The 17,758-nt window shown below is 36.8% G+C and overlaps 1 protein-coding gene across 1 annotated transcript in view; it reads right to left on the bottom strand.

Moving 5' to 3' along the window:
- The window catches only part of SEC62 (SEC62 homolog, preprotein translocation factor), a 28,598-nt gene extending 12,687 nt beyond the window's left edge, over positions 1-15,911 (bottom strand). The window contains exons 1-4 of the mRNA XM_060099111.1: positions 15,857-15,911; positions 7,362-7,470; positions 6,225-6,330; positions 115-319 (exon numbers count right to left, since the gene is read on the bottom strand). Coding sequence (XP_059955094.1) covers positions 115-319; positions 6,225-6,330; positions 7,362-7,470; positions 15,857-15,892 — 456 coding nt within the window. The 5' untranslated portion in view covers positions 15,893-15,911. The remainder of the gene's footprint in view (positions 1-114; positions 320-6,224; positions 6,331-7,361; positions 7,471-15,856) is intronic.
- Between the last annotated feature and the right edge of the window lie 1,847 nt (positions 15,912-17,758).

Here is a 17,758-nt window from a genome sequence, read left to right as displayed (position 1 = left end):
ACCCTAATGTGGTTTAAGTGGTTGTTGCGCAATATTTTAAAGGGCTGATACACCAGTAGTGCTAACGTGCAAGTAATAATTTCTTGATTTTTACTTAATTTTAGTTGAAATCACCTTTTTGGATTCTTCCTTATCACCATCTTTCTTTTTTTCTTTTTCCTTTTTTGTCTTTTCATCCTTTAGATTTTCTTTCTTGCTCTTTTTATCTTCTTCTTTTCCACTTTCAGGTTTTCCTTTCTCTTTTTCTTTTTTTATGTCTTTCTCATACTTCATTTTCATTACTTTTAGTGCCCGATGAAAAAACTGTTTCTTTAAAAGCCTTTGGAAGCAAAGATATGACATTACATTCTCTGTAAATTATATAGATAGAGACTAAAAAGCAAAAGTATCAAGACCTGAATAAAATGAGTAAAGGAAGACATACACTGGCAACTCACAAAAGAAATTACAACTAGTAAGCCCACTGAAGAACAATCAAAAATGTCTAACTGAAAACCTGTGCAGCCAATTTGATTACATGAAAGTTGTCAACCTAATTTTCATTTTTTAACTGTATAATTTAATGAGATTATAGGTTTGGAATTATCCTTAAGCTTTTCTCTAGGTTCATTAGGAGTAATCAAGACTGCTTTATTTAAAGTTAAGTCTCAAATTCAAGAGCAGACATAAGTGGTACATAAATATATGGGGAAAATAAATATAACAGTTTAAGAAATGTTAGCAGATTAAAAATGTGCCCAGGCTTCCCTTGTGGCGCAGTGGTTGAGAGTCCGCCTGCCGATGCAGGGGACGTGGGTTCGTGCCCCAGTCCGGGAAGATCCCACATGCCGCAGAGCGGCTGGGCCCGTGAGCCATGGACACTGAGCCTGCGCGTCCGGAGCCTGTGCTCCACAACGGGAGAGGCCACAACAGTGAGAGGCCCACGCACTGCAAAAAAAAAAAAAAAAAAAAAAAAAGTGCCTATGATCTGACTGATCCAAATCGTGTCTTCAGCTGTCCTTCTTGATGTATTTTTCTTCTCTCCATGTACTTCACTATTCAGCCTGTCACTATAATGAAATATCTCCAATTAACTAATGAATAATTAAATATGCTAAGGTGAGATTTCTGGACTCTGAAAACAACACAGTATCAAGTTGAAAACTGTATAATATATGTAGCAAAACAACACCATGTGTTCCTTGCTTCACTAATTTCTCTCAATAAACTGACCTTTATTCTATTTAGCAGGGTTTTTTTTGTTTGTTTGTTTGTTTGTTAATATTCCTACTTCAGGGCATTTCCACTGGCTATTCCCTTTACCTAGAATGCTCTTCCCCCAAATAAGCATGTCCTTTTGGTCTACTTCCTCACTTCTTTCAAGTCTTCCCTCAAATGTTACCCTCTCTACTAAGCCTACCCTGTTTAAAATTATAAATCTATCCCCCATCCTTCTTCCTGTTTCCTGTTATCCTATCCACAGCATTTATTCTTTTAGTTTAATATACAATTTATAACATGCTTGTTTGCCTCCTTCACTAGACTGTAAACTTCTTTAGAGTAATATCCTTGCTTTATTCACTTCTTTATCTGGTGAATTTAGAAGCGCAGCTGACCCTAAATTAAGTCAACCTTGGCTGCCTCAATCATTTCTAATCCTACTCAAGAAACTAGTTTACCCTTACCTTTGTCATCTAAAAGCCATCTTTTCAAATCTTATGTTCCAGTTTCAGAGTTCCGGATTTCTTTATTCCTGCCTTGATAAAATACAACTACCAAAACACAACTAGAAGCTAGGTCTCACTGCCACCATCTGTGCCTGTTAATGGTAACTATCCACCTTTCTATTCAATACCTTCACTGGTGCCTACTCCAGCACATCATACCACTTGCTAACTAGATGCTTCCTTCTTGCCTAAAGACCACTTATTTTTGATCATTATCTTGTGCCCACCTGTGTTTTGACCTGCTTGGCTGGGCTTCTTTCTGCTGCTCAATTAGGTCCACCCCATGAACATCTCCACAAAGCTAACTTCTAGGTCTCCTCATTTGGATTTTTACTTGTTCAGAAGATCTATAAGGCATATAAAATTATGCCACTGTCTGAAACGCCCCCAAAGAATCCATCATTAATATCTGCTACACATATACATATATACATAAACAAGCAAAAGTCTGAAATGAGACCCTTAATAATTAACTACTTATGAGTAGAAAGTGAGACTTAAAGAGTAGTGGTGGGTATTTGAATATGAAGGGGGATCTTTAATTTTTACTACTTCAGAACTTCTTACAAAAATTTATAATGAAAATATTCTAATCTCTTTATTTTTGCACTTAGATGATTTCCAGATTTTCTATCAGGATCATTCATCACAACTTCACACATTACTGACTGCAGATGTATTAACACCACAGGCATTAGTTTCTCCAAAACTCCCCACCCCAGTCAATAATGTGTTAATATGAAAACAAAAATACATCTTATTCATTGTATGTTAATTGAAAAACAGCATTTCATACTACAGTTCATATTATAGCTCTCCATATATTAAGAGTACATGTGCACACACACACACAGGTACTTGAGTATACAGTCTCAAATGGTAATATAATTATCCATGAGGCAACATTATTAGTAATTTGGATTTTCTTCTGTATCATTTTCAAAATTTTCTCAAATTTACTTTAGTGAAAAAAATGTTCTTAATAAAGAAATAAACAATTAAAAAATATAAACCATAGAACTTTAGGAGAAAAAAAAAATCCTTCCCTTGACGACCAGATACAGAAGAGCACAGAATCAGCAGGAACACCTGCTTCTGTTACTCCTCCTGTACAGCTGCCCCAACCCCTTGAGAGAAAAGAAGACTATTAACCAATCAAATTGGTCTTGAGAAGTTCACATTCAGGTAGATAGGTTCAAATATCACCTCTACCACTTAACGAGCTATGTAGTACTGGGTAAGTTACTTAATTTTAGTGTATTTCTAAAATGGGGTATAAATGAGAAGCATGTAGATTGTTTAGTGTGGTGCCTGGCATGCAGGTTCTCAATGTTAGCCATTACTACTGCTGTAGCAAAATCTTGAATTTCATTTAATATTGATAGTTATGGAAAACACAAACACATTTGGTTTTATAAATAGTTACATCATACCCTCATTCCATTCATTAATAAGTAGAATCATTCACTTATTCCTTGACAGTTCCTTAGAGAATGCCTACTTCAATTCACTCTATGCCTCAAAAAATGAGATGGCATTTACTATTGTCATAAAATCAGTGCCTCCATTTATTTAGCTTTAAACACACTGTACAGTACAGATCATCTACATAAACTCTGACATTTTCACAGACTACTCATACTTTCCTATCTCAGTATGTTCTGTGCCCTCTGCCAGGATCAAATGTTCACTCTCCTATTGTTTACTGGGTAATCACCTATTTCTGTTTCAAAATTTGATTAAAACATTTTCCCTGAGAGGCCATTCTTGAAGTTTCCCCATTTCTGTCTTTCTTACAGAACACACTGTATTGTAATTAGTCACAAATCTTCTCTAACAGATGAAAATATGTGCTTTGGAGGCAGGAAGCAAGTCACAGTTATCTCTGTATTCCTGAGGCCTGGCCTATAATAGATATTTGATAAGTATTTCTAGAATAAATGAATGGATTAAAAGCAGCTTGTAAAAAGTTATTAAATTGCTTATTATTTTTCTTCACCTCTTAATTTTTTTTACCAGGTTTAATAAATGTTTATTAAATGCCAGACATATGTTTAGGACTTTCACTTATCTGACAATGGTGAATGCCCACATTGTGCTAATTGCTGTGGAGTTACAATAAAGTATAAAACAGTCCTCCAACTGCCTTCAGATTTAGCAGGCAAGAAATTCAGAAAAACTAACACACATGCAACAACTCTATTTAAATAGTTAAGGACTAAACTGTATGCTATTACCTTTATAAATTCTGTAGAACATTAATGTGGGCTAGAGGATCTGGGGAATACTAAATGGTAAAGATGGAATTTGAGAGATATTTATATTGAGAGGCAGGGAGGACAGAGGAAGAACTGTTTGTGGAAAATGGCAGGTTATTATCAAAGAAAGACCAGAAGAGAGAATGAGTATGGTGTATGAATGAGAGTTAGAAGGACACTACTGGACTGGGGGTTGGAGATGCAAAGTCACTAGGAGGGTTAGGATGATGCTAGATAAAAGGTTGAAGAGTCTGTACTTGAAATAGGCCATAAAGAGGCACATCCTACAGTCTCCTGTCTTCTTTTGTTTTTCCTTAGACTCCCTCAAGACTTCAGAAAATGAGACAGGACAAGTGTCCCTTTGTGGTTTTGCCTGTAGTCAGGCAGGAACCCATGAGGACTGGCCATCATGAGGTCATGGTTATTATTAGAAGTGGCTTTGAAAACTTTAGGTAGTTATGCTTCTCTATCTTAGTGCAAAAAGGACACAAAAAGCTTGATATGAATGGGAATAGCATATACAACAAAAAGTGAGTGTATCGCTAGGACAATCTCTGTACTCAGGTTTTTTTGGCTTTTCATATAACGAAGTATCAAGTCTCCTAAAAGGCCAAGTGAAGTGTATTAATACTGGCTGCTCTCCTCAGAGATTTGGGCTCAGATTTAATATTCAAATAGTATTGACAGGTTAATTCTTCATCTTAATTTTTGCTTCATTAAATGCATCATCATTTTGGAGGAGACAGTATAGTGCAGTGGTTAAGAGCATGGATTATGAAGTCAGATTGTTGGATTTAGAATTCTGGCTCAGCCACTTACTAGCTGTGTGACCTTGGGTAAGTGATTTAACTTCTCTGTTTCTGCATTTATAGCATCTTTTAATTTTTACACTATATATATAAAAAATAAGTCTGTTTTGAGGCAGGCAGGGAAATTTGCACTTTGGCGTTCTAATACACAGACGGCTGTAAAGGAAAATACCGACTACACCACTGTTAGCTAGTCCCTGCCCCGACAATGAAATTTCCATAGTTTCTGAAAGGTCCATTAGTGACTCTAGATTTTGGCAGCTAAGAGTTTTTTTTTTTGGCTGTGCAGTGTGGCTTGTGGGATCTTAGTTCCCCAACCAGGGATCAAACCTGGGCCCATGGCAGTGCAAGCGCAGTCTTAACCACTGGACCGCCAGGCAAGTCCCTGGCAGCTAAGAATTTTAAGAAATAGTTAATAATTCTTCAACTTTACAGCTTTAGAAACCAGGTTGTAAAATAGTGGTTTTTAAGAGGGATCTCATGTGGCTGATACTTTAAATGCCATTAAGCAATACATTAGTAAATGCTATGTGTATCTCCCTGCTAAGCATATAAAATAATCTAAAATGTCAAATTCCCACCAATTATAAAATTTAGTGTCACAAAAACAAAATTTGATTTACTAACATCTTAATAAATATGTTTAAGTAGTAAATAAACCAAGGGAAAAATTGGAATTTAAAAAAAAAAAAACCCAGCATACTTCTTTCCAAGAGAAAAGTGATTTTTTTTTGGCTGCACCATGCAGCATGTGGGATCTTAGTTCCCTGACCAGGGATTGAACCTGTGCTCCCTGCAGTGGAAGCAAGGAGTCCTAACCACTGGACCACCAGGGAATTCCCCAGAAAAGTGATTTTTGTACACCATTCACCATGAAAAGTTTTTCCCAAAGAAGTACTTATTATAAAAAACATGGATATGTTACTGAATTGTGTATACTTCATCTTGGAAAGAAGAAAGACAGATGTTTCAGCTGCCTTGATTTCACAAGGATATATTAGCAATCACAAACAAAATAGGGAAGGGTACCTGGCTAATGGCTCAATAGGCGCTGCAAAAACAAAACAAAACAGGGACAACAGGTCTATTAGGAATCCCTGGCAAAGTTTTGGAAAAGATTCCCCAACTTTTGCTCTAGAAAAGAAAGAACTTTTTTGTTCACGACAGGCACTGGTATATGATTTTTATTGCTGATCCTTGAGTTCAGTCAGCCTGGCAAATGTACAAATGTAACAGAACACAAATAAAAGTTATAAAAATATGATAGCCTAACACCAAATAAATGCATTTCCAGAGGTACTGAAGAAATCCAGGTTACATGTAAAAGCTATACTTGAGCTATGCTGTAACGGCATTATACTTAATGATGAAATAGGGAAGGAGCTTCAGGACCATGGAGAATATTTTTAAATTACTACTTATATTATCCTTCACTAAGAAATAAAAACTACCTGTTGCAGTAGTCAACCACAGACTCCCTCGTTGTAAATAAAGCTTCCTCTCCTTTCTTGGCCTTCGCCCACTTTGAATCCAAAAGGCAATCCACTGCTTTTGAAGCTAAAGAAGAAATTTATTATTTTAAATTTAGTATACAGCAGAATTTGTGTCTATCTAAACAATATTCTATAAGGCAAATTTCAACATTCTGGCATCCGAAAATAAAACCAAGTTCAACAGAAAATTTAAGTCTAACATAATCATGACAAATAGTTCCTCAAAACCTCAATTTGTGAAACATACTGATTAAGCATCTTTCTTAAAGAATGCTGTGAAATAAATGACATTCAAAAATATAAACGAAAGCAAGATAAATTAATGAGAAAATGTTCTTTAAAAAATTCAAAATAAATGTAAATAACACTCTTATCAAATAATCATAATATGGGATAAACAAACCAAAACTCTTCCACTACCACAGTAACAGAAATTCTGTCACCAAGCTTTATTGTAACCCACCGAGGAATAAGCTCTGTGAAACAATCTACTGTCACTGGAAGAAGCTAAATATATGAGATGTGAAAAAAACAGCATGTCTATTTTTATAAACTTTTAAGGACTATCAAAATCATTAATCATAACACTGAAGAGAAGATAAATAAATGTCTTCCCAATAATAGGTAATTCAACCTTAACTGATCAGACAGGCAAACTCAACAACTATTGATTTATAAGCTATGGGGCAATATTACAGATAATATTAGCTCATTATGAAGTTGTTTAGATTATGTGAAGAACAAACACTGCTAAGTTGGTTCTGACACACTTGTATCACACTGAATTCTATTCCAGAGTTTTACAAACAGAGTATCGTTAAGTACATGTACTATCTTAATAAAAGTTAGTGTTAGTACTGAAAATAAATCCTATTTTAAAGATTTCCAAGAAACGTTATTAAAAAGCACTTTCTTTTATACTTATTGACATTTTCAATCATGAAAGGAAAGAACAGGATAATCATTTGTCATATGCTCATCACTTAGCTTCACCAATCATGCTTGGAGAGCATTTTTTAAAATATCTATCTATCCCCAAATTAGGTATCTTCATAAGATATGTACACAAATATAATTTTATTGATGTAATCCTACCAATAAAATAATCAACCCGGTGACCCATCATATTGGTGGACTTTGTTGGACAGTTGAATCGAAGAAACTTGGCTACAGCCTTCTCTTCTTTAGATGGTTCACCAACTTCCTGCAAAGTAAGAATATTAATTTAATGTAATCAGTTACTTAAATCTTTTTAAGTTTAGTACAGCCCTTTCTTTCAAGCTTTTTCTGGAGCAGATCTGGTATTGTATACAGAAGACAAAATGGAGATTTTTAAAATCACGTTTTTCAAATACAAGTTGATAGGGCCCAAACCTGTCTGTCTCTTGGCCTCAGCTACAAAGCATTTATTTTGAGTTGTTTTTCCAGTACGGTAATCATTTTGTACCAGTTCACCTTCACTCTTGCCTGGTCTCTTTTTAAAAGCCGTATGGCAATAATTCAAAACATTAAGAGGTTGTCAATAGTGAGTGCCCAAATGTCAAAGTAAGTAGAAACAGGTGCCATAAATAACAGCCAAAGCCATGTACCTTGAACAATGGACAACAGATTGAAGGAGGAGTTCTCAAATTAACCAAAGACAGCTCTCCCAGTGTGGTCCCAGATACAAACTACTAACAGAGATGCTGAAGATTTGTATTCCCTTCCCTTTCACCTGTGGTTACAGATTCTAGATACTGTCAGGGAATCTTTTCTCACCTTGCCTTTCTTCTTTTCTTTCTGAACGGGGTAAAGCAAAAATAAAGATGCAATAGAGAAATAAATTACAACTCATTTAAGAACTGATTAATGGAAGGGCACAAAGAGTTTTGGAAAGGCTGCTTTAATTCTTCCCTGTTTTCTTTTTTCCATTCCCTCCTCCAAACTTTCTACCAGCTTCATTGTTTATCATTCCCCATCTTGCTTTTATTTCCTTACATTCTGAACTTATGTTCCTGTATACTTATCTTCCCCACTCATATACTGAAGAAAATTAGGTCAGTCTATGTTTGCATATATCTTATATATATATATATATATATATATACTTTTAGTTGTCTTATTGCTGTAAGCTATCGTAATAAAAGTACTGTCTTTAATTACATGTTTAAGCACAGTACATACAGCACTCAAGCAATATTTCTAGCAATATACAATTTAAATCTGAATGATTTCAGGAAAGTCTATTTCTTAAGATGAATAAAGTGCCAAATAATAGTAAAGAATTATCTGCCAAGAATCTAGTCTGCCGAGAAAAATTAATGCTGAAGACAGTTATGTTTTAGGCAAGACATTCTAATAACACAAAACAGGAAAAATAAACTCTCTAAATCATCTATCTTTACATCAGTTTTCCCAAAAGTTTCAAGTTAGTTTGCATTCAGTTATGTTTGTTGAAAATAAGGAACAACTAACAAATCAAAGTTTCAGCTTTAATTTTATCCTGAAGAGGAGTAATTTGTGAGATGTAGCGAAAATCTGTGCCGTGGTTGCTGGGTCACCTGGCAGCTACTTCTCATATTTCCTTCTTTGCACTTCCCAACTTCTCTACTTCCAACAGCCAATTAACAATGCATGATTCTTATACTCTCGTACTACCCCATTTGTGGGTTACTATTTGTGACAATAAAAATTAAAAGCCTGCACAACACTGTATATCAACTATACTCCAATATACAATAAAAATTTTTAATAAGAAAAAAAAAAGCTCAAACCATTCAATCCAAATGAAGACTATAGTAAAAACCAAATATTTATGTGAATAAAAGACCTTTAGTTTTATATATAAAAACACATATCACAAAAAAATAGAATCTTAAAAAACTATAAATTCAAAATTTAACACTCCAAGTTCAGTAACAACTACAATGTTCATAATTATTTAATCTGGGTCCTAGTCACAAAATATAGTTTCTGACAAACTAAAAAGTAAAAATTCTATATTTCAGCTTTTGAAATCACACTAAAATTATTAACATATATGTTAGTATATGTTAAACGATAGCATTTAATTATGTCTGTGTAACGCACTGCATTTCTAGGAACCTCATCTATTAGTAAATAATATCCTATATATTCACGTACAGCCAAAAAAGTAATACTATATAAATAGTTGGAAATAATGAGATACTATAATTGGCTTTATAGAAACCAATTCTATTTTATAATCACACCCATATATGCTCAGTTTTTCCCTCTGTTGATACAACTGTTGCCAACTTAAAGATTTATCCAGTTAACTGATAACTTCTTACTGGGATATGCTTGATTAAAAATGGTATGTGGGGGAGAAGTCTCAATAAACATACATTGTTCAAGTGCATACTTACTGAGTGTTTACCCTATAATAACTCTGGGTGCTACTGTTAATACCAAAAATTTGTTAAGGCATGATACCTATACTTTGTTACAACCTTCCAAAACAACAACTGTTACTTTCCAAAATGAGTGGTAGAAAAAATATTTTAGGAGTACAAAAGGAGTGAGATTATCAATGTGGATGAGAATAGCTATGAAAGACCTCTTGGAAGAGGGACCTGGATTTTGAAAGATGAACAAATTTGGGATAAGCTGAATGAATAGCATAAACATACTGTGGCTAAAAATGAGCATAAAATTTGGCTCTAGTAGAGACAAGTTAGGAAGAATTGTGAGGTTAAGTAAGTATAATAGGGCTATACAGTATTCAAGGCAGTCTAAGAAATTTCAAATTTACTCCTTAAGTCACAGAAACTAGGTTTTGAATAGAAGGAGGACAAAATGAGAAAAAAAAATGACTTAGACACTATTTTGGAGCCTGTATATAGAATGAATTGGGGGAAAAAAGCACAAGGCAGGAAAACTACTTAGTATTCAAGTAAGATGTGATGTGATACTAGACTAGGAATGGGAAGGATTTTGACATTTGAAACATTTCAAATGTAGAACAGATAGGACTCAATGATAAAAGATGAATGAAACGGCTTAGTAAAAGATGTCAGATTTCTAATTTGATCAACTGAAAGGAGAGTTTTTCAATTAACAGAAATGTGGGAGGAAAGTGATTCTGGGGGAAAAACAATCACATCAACTTTAGGCATGACAAGTCTACACTCATACTAACACTCAAACCATTTACTGAACACAGGCATACAGGTACTAATCTACTGATTGTTGATAAGAGGCATCAGATGTAAAATCTATTAGAATACCCAAGAAACTGAAAAGTCCGTTCTATTATTATATAATAGGGAATCTGATAATACGTGAATCCACATTTTAAAACCTCATTTTAACAATTAACTTCAAGTTCACCAAACTCTTTTCCACAGCTGCAAAAACAGACTCAAGTATTCTATTTGCATTCCCTTCCCCTCCTTGGTAAAGGCACTACAAAGCAAGAATGAAGAGAACAGACCCAGAAAACATGGACTTGGATAATCTCTCCCAACCAGACACAGAGTTACTTATTCATTGATACTTTCTTAAAGTATCAGTTAACTTCCCTTAAACATCTGACTAGAAAAGTAGTGAATTCTATCAACATATTGGTACAACAGAACTGATTCCTTCCTTGCTCCTCCTTCAAGTTCAAATCCTTAAAAAGTTTCTATTATCCTTTGTGAAATATTATGAAATATTCATTATACCACATATAAGTTATACATACTGTAGACTGCCTCTAACAGTTTAGGATTTGTGCCATCTGCTGGGGCTTTAAAGCCAGAAAGAAAGACTGCTACAGAAGAGCACCAAGAGAATATGACCTTGGGAAGCTAGTAATATAGAAGAGCCTGCCATGGAATCTTCATTCTCACTGCTCCCCTGCTGCAGGCTAAAACAGTCTTATCCTCTTCCTGTTTATACATTAGTCTAAAGTACTTCCCCTCTTTGTTCCCTTTTGATGTGAAGAAATCTTCAGAATATTTTCCTAACTTTTCTAGAAACCTTCTGACAAAAAGTGAAGGCCTTCTGCGAATAGCATCACCCACTAATAAAGAGAAACCAGCTCATCAAGCCTTGAATGAAGAGAACTTTGTAGCTCAATGAATGAGCTCAAATGTCTTAGAATGAGGAAGCAAAGAGCCAGTACGTTTTGAGACTGGACTGCCAACCCAAACACCAAGATGCCGGGTGTTGCAACTCTTAATCCAAAATTACAAAAAATTGAAAGTTTGGGTAGAACATTCTTTTTAAATTATTTAACAAATACTATTTTTATTTTAGAATACTTCAACACTCAAATACTACAATGAAACTGGGGTTACCATTTCTAACTATATATTATTTTTGGTACTTAAGATAATCTTTTTGAGAAAAAAATATTAGATCAAGAGTCAGTAAGCCATGAACTTCAATCTTACAGAATTTTTGACTTAGAATTTGTTTTCCCCATCCTCCCACCCCCAAAACGACTAGAATTTTTAAAAATTGCTATATTCAATAGAAATAAGCTTAGGTAATAAATAAGCTTGTTGAATGAATTAAGCAAAAGAAAAAGATTAGTTCACCGTCCATTTGTATCTTTATACAAACAGTATAAAATATTCGTGAAAATGCAAATAGGTTAACAGGTTAAAATCTGAAAGCTGGATGAGATCTTAGATAAATCATTTGCTTAAAGTCACACAGTATGTTACTAATAGAGCTTTACAAGAGTCTCTGTATCTTGACTTTGGCAGTGCCCTTCTAAAATCCCCCACCCCCTGCCACTGTAAGCCCTTCATTAAGCCTCTGGGGGGAGTTTTCACCTAGGACTGGCTTCCTGGGTTCCATCTCTTTTCTTCAGAAAGTCCCAGAGTCAGAGTGCATAATCCTAAACTTTCCCTTTTCTGAAATTAAGCATATTGGTTCATGATATGTCAGGGTTTTACTGACAGGGAGACAGATGGGTGCAACAAAGTTAACTGAGATGCAGGTATTATAAAATTTCTAGGAATGAATAAGCCATTTCAATGTCCCAAAACTCAACTAGATACTTTACACATAAGCAGAATACTAAATGGGATGAGTCTCTTTAGCAGGGACAAGTCTCGTTAAGTCTTTGTTGTACAATTTAATATAAAGATTGCAAGATTAAAGTATGTCAAAACAATTTATTTTTATTTTTTATTTTATCAATGGTGCGGTGGAATGAACATTCAACTGGAATTAGAAGACTTGGTCTAAATCTGGTTTTACTATCTTGATGAGTGACCCTGGGTCAAGCCACATATCCTCACTGAACCTCAGTGCATCTGTAAAATGATGTTAATGGTTTAGATCAATATGTTTTATACCTAGTAATACTTTTAGATCTAGGTCCTAAAAGTAGCTTAAGGATGAGGGATAATGGTAGTGAAGTAGTGGGGTACTGAGGAGATAGGGCTTTGGGCCCACCCCTCTGCTTTTACATAAAAGCTGCATTTGTGCAAAAAGATTCCAAAAACCCCTACTACTTGAAAATCGTTTTCAACTCTAAAATTTCATGGTACTAGGATTCTCAATTAACCCTTCTAGTAAGCAGCACTTTGTTAACCTGTAAGCCCTGATTGTAATGTTCTTAAAAACTTACATAATTGCATTTCTTAGAAAACTTACAATAATTTACTTTCAAATGTTTTATTAATTTGAATTGAGATCACTCTCACTTGAGAATCTCAATCATGAAAACTTTTCAATAACGTCAGTGAACACATAGCTCACTTTTGGTTTTCAGTGACCAGTAAAGTGAGTCCAAGAAGGAAATGTGACAAAATAGTCTTCTTGCTTCCAACTTTGATGGAATACCAGAATCTAAAATTAGGCTACATTAGAAAAAGCATACAGGGCTTCCCTGGCGGTGCAGTGGTTGAGAATCCGCCTGCCGGTGCAGGGGACATGGGTTCGAGCCCTGGTCCGGGAAGATCCCACATGCCGCGGAGCAACTAAGCCTGCGTGCCACAACTACTGAGCCTGTGAGCCACAACTACTGAAGCCTGCACACCTAGGGTCCATGCTCCGCAACGAGAAGCCACCACAATGAGAAGCCCGTGCACCACAATGAAGAGTAGCCCCCACTCACCACTACAGAAAGCCCACGCGCAGCAACGAAGACCCAATGCAGCCAAAAATAAATAAAATAAATTTAAAAAAAAGAAAAAGCATACAAATTAACTACTTTTTAAAACCCTGAACTTGTTTGTATCAATCATTTCCCCCAATATACAAATTACAATTCATGGTCAGTAAATCTACTAAACATAAAATCGTTTCTAAACATGAAACATCAAGTAGCAACAGGAAACTGAGTTAATATTACAGATCTTTTTGCCCAGAGTCTCACAATAGAATTTTTTCTGTAACTTCAACTCTGAATTTGGTCATTACGTTTGATCTTTTTGTCTAAAGTAATGCCAATATTATAGAGTTTCTGATTCTCTGGAGGGAAAAAAACCAAGAAGTTTTATAAGATATTGTACACTTTTATTAATTTGTTGACACTGCACAGTAGTACTCCAGGTAGCACTCCCAAGATCTCCACATTTTACATAGCACAGGTATGTAGAAAACTTGGAGGAGGTGAAAAATGTTATTTATTTTCACTTAGCAGTATACTAACTTGATTTTTAACAATCAGATCCTCATACACTTATCTAATTCCCAACTAAACAACAGTAAGTAAATAGCCATTCTTTATGGAACTCACAACTCAAAGGTTTATTTACTGAATAGATAACTGTTAATCTTTCTTCAGCATATCAGAGTGCTTGACAAAAACCAAAACAAATTATCCTAAAGCCTTCATCCTTGGGGAAGGGGAAAAAGGAGTTATGTGCTAAGCACTCTTTTAATAGCTTTTATAACCTTTAATAACAAGTCATCCACGAACTTATTTTTTCCACAACAACCCAATGAGGATATTTTTTAAGGTAAATATTCCTTCTTACGGATTTGGAAATAGAGGAAAAAAGTTAAGTAACTTGACCAAAGTTACACGGCCAATAATTATTGACACTGGGGTACAAACAGGCATAAGTTTTAGCTCCCAGTCACTACCACTACTATACAGGTTTTTAAATCTATCTTTCTGCTTAATATGAGATCATAATTGAAATAGAGCAGCTATTCAAAGTGAATTAGGATCACCTTTATAACAATATTAAAGAACAGTTGAAACTGTAAAAACAATGTTTATTTAAGGCCATAAAATGTACCATGTGTGTAAATCTAAGTCCAGTAAGTCCTAATTTGATAACTTCAACACAAATTCTAATAAAAGTATATTTTGTATCCATACCTGACCAATAACACTAAATTTTGAAAGACTAGAAACAGTATAATTAGAAACTTCTTCCATAATAACCTTAAGCCTTGGTTTTATGACCTGTCTGAACTTGGGGGGCAATTGTCTCTGGTCCCCTTCTGTACTCTTTTTGAAACTACTTTCTTATTTCTGCCTAATTCTAAAATTCCAAATTTACTGATCACTGGCATCTTTTTTTCCCCTAGTACTTCAAAGTTTTCAGAAGAATTTTAACTTGCATAGCTCAAATCACCTGTGGTGTAAGTCAGTTAAGTGATAAAAATGGGGGAAAAAAACATCAGAAAGTCATCTAAGCAATGAAATAGTAAGGAACAAAAAGACAATGACGAGTGTAACAATTTGTGATTAGTATATTAACAGTTTACAACACGCCATCAATTTATGATGACATATGAAGGTTTCTAAGCACAGGAGCTAATAAGGAGACAACAAAACATCCTGAGTCTAAGATGTTCCCCATATTTACTCCTCTTGGCAAAGAGCAAGAACAACAGGGGGAAAACTGCAAGGAAGAAATACACAGATGACATGCATGTGGAATGAGGGAGGGATGCTATGTAGGTTATGAGGATGACACACTGGCATGTGAAAGGTTTCTGGGCGGGACCCGCTCGTTGCAGTACCAAGGGAGTTTTGTTTATTTACACTGTGTCGCTGAAAGAAAGCCGGAAAGCTTCCGTTGGACGCTTAAGTTAATAACTGTGAGGAGAAAGGAGGCTGCACGCAAACAAACATCTGGATACGCAGATTGCCGCCTGGGCCCCTGGGGCAGCTGACCAAACCCCGATCACTGCCCCCTCCTACGGTCCTTCTATCTGCGCACAAAGAACGGGCAGCTTTTGGTCAGTCCTCCGCCTCCTTCTACCCTAATTATCGCGGCCTTAATTTCGGGACAGCTGAGGCGAAAGGATGGCGTGGAGAAGGGAGGGGAGGAGCCCGGGGAAGGTCGGTGTCTGCGCTCGGAGGACTCGGACCTCCCAGCACAGGCCCAGGCCGGCAACGCCGCCGCCGCTGCCGCCGCTGCCGCCGCCGCCGCCGCCGCCACCGCCACCCTGGGCTGGCGGCCGCGCCTCCCGCCTTCCGCCGCTGCCCCAGCACCTCCGCCTCAGTCTCCGCCGTCGCCAACACCGCCCTTCCTCAGGCCCCTCACAACGACTCAGCCCGCAACCGGCGACCTCGCGGGGGAACCCCACCCCACCTCGTCCTCGATTTCGCCCGCCCTTCCCGGGAGCTTTCCCTGAGTCTTCCACTTCCGAGAGTCCCCTATCCCAGGGATCGGGTTTGCTACCTGAATCCGCTTCTTGTGTCGCCTGCGTTCCGCCATGTTGGCCGCTCCGCCCGATTCTCTCTGACGTGGAGGTAGGCGGGGGCGGCGGAAATATCGCGAGAGCGCGCCGCGGGGCTGTTATGTAACCTACCGGCTGGCGCCGGAGCGGGGAGGCTGGCGAGAGGCTGGTACTAGGCGGGCTCGGCGGGTCTTGGCTGCGCTTTCTCTCCCCTCTTTTCTTGGCTCCTTTTGTTGCAGGAACTGGAAATCGCTGGGACCAGAAGGAAGTTGAGAAGTGGAGGACTGGAAAGAGTCCTTGGTTCTCAAACCTGACTGGGCATCTGAATCACCTGGGAAGCTATTAAAATACAGATTCCTGGGGCCCCACGCCCCTCGGAGTCAGTAGGTTTGGGGTGAGCCTTTTACAGAGGATTTCCTGAGACCTATGGAATTCTAGACGTCTCTAACTGTGGCACTTATTTTCTTGCCAGTGAGCCCTGCATCATCTATTGCCCACGTGTAAATTCTCCTAATCCCATTCTGAAGATGGGAAAGCCGAGACAGCTGAGGTGTAGCGATATGAACAGATTTATCTAAGGCTCCACAGTTGGTAGATGGCACAGACGAGACCTAAGCCAAATTATCTCCCCGTACAATGTAGGGGGTAGTCGGGCTTATGTGAAAGAAGCTTTGGATTCCCCATTCCATTTTCCATGTTGCTTCTCGAAACGCACCTTTAGAATCCGAGTCAGAGAACTCGGAAGTACAAGCAACTAATACGATGAATAAGGAGAGAGATTCTAAGAAGTTGGAATTAAGAAGACTGCAGGGTATTTGGAGTCTGGTGAATTACTATTATAACTATTGTTATTTTAGAGCTACCTAGATCAAAGAGAATGGGCTTAAATTGCTAGTAAGTGTTTTTAGATGGAGATTTTAAAGGATTTTAAATAATGGAAAATTGGCAATTTATGGAAAAGTAAGATGAAGGAAATAAAAATCCTTAACGCTACCGTCCAAAGATCTGTTAAGTTTATTTTCTAGTATTTATTCATACTTTGTGTGTATATATTTCCCCCTTTCCCCCAATTGAGATATTGCATAATATGCCTTTTTCACTTAATGTTATGCTGAGCATATATCTTTAAAAAATTCTTTATTTCCCATATATATGTAACCTAATAGCAATTAAATATGTAATTAAGGCAAATAGTGGCATCTTGATGCCTAGTCTTTTATAAAGTAACCTAGCTAAAGTTCATTTTTGGACTATGCAGTTCTGCAGTCTGGGGACTGGATCAGCAAGTCATTTGGTTCCTTTTCCTTCTACAATCTACAATCAGGGTGTGTGTAGTCAGAGATGGGTGAGAAAAAATGATGATTCTTACCAATTAAACCAAAACATAACACAGCATATGAAATGTGTTTGTTTCCTTCAGTCCTCCCCGTCCAAAATGAGGGTAGATCTGTTTTGTACTGTTTTATTTGGAGAACACTGGATTCTCTTCATAGGAAAGTTACTTTATAAATGAAAATATTATTGTATTTAATAGATGTTGAGTGCCTACTAGATGCAAAATGCTAGGTTAGGACTATGATGGGGAATGAAAGCCCTTCGTGGAAAATAACTACCTCTCTAGCTACTGCCCTACCACCTTTTTCTTCAGAAAAGCTTTAATTTACTCTCCCACGTCTCACTGACATTCACTCCTTAGACTACAACAATTTGGTTTCTACCTCCACCATCCATTAATAATTCATGTCAAATTGTAGCATCTTATTAAGGATTTGACAATATTGACCATGAACTTAATTTGTTCTCCTCCTTTGGCATTCATGATATCAGGTTGTTCCTTCTGATTTCTCTTTGGCTCCTCTCTACCTAGCTCTTCAATGTTCCTGGCCACCATGTTTCCATTCTCA

This window comes from Mesoplodon densirostris, chromosome 5 (assembly GCF_025265405.1).
Source record: "Mesoplodon densirostris isolate mMesDen1 chromosome 5, mMesDen1 primary haplotype, whole genome shotgun sequence".
Classification (NCBI taxonomy): Eukaryota; Metazoa; Chordata; class Mammalia; order Artiodactyla; family Ziphiidae; genus Mesoplodon; species Mesoplodon densirostris.
Note: the sequence above shows the minus strand (reverse complement) of the source record. Positions and strands in the feature narration are given on the sequence as shown.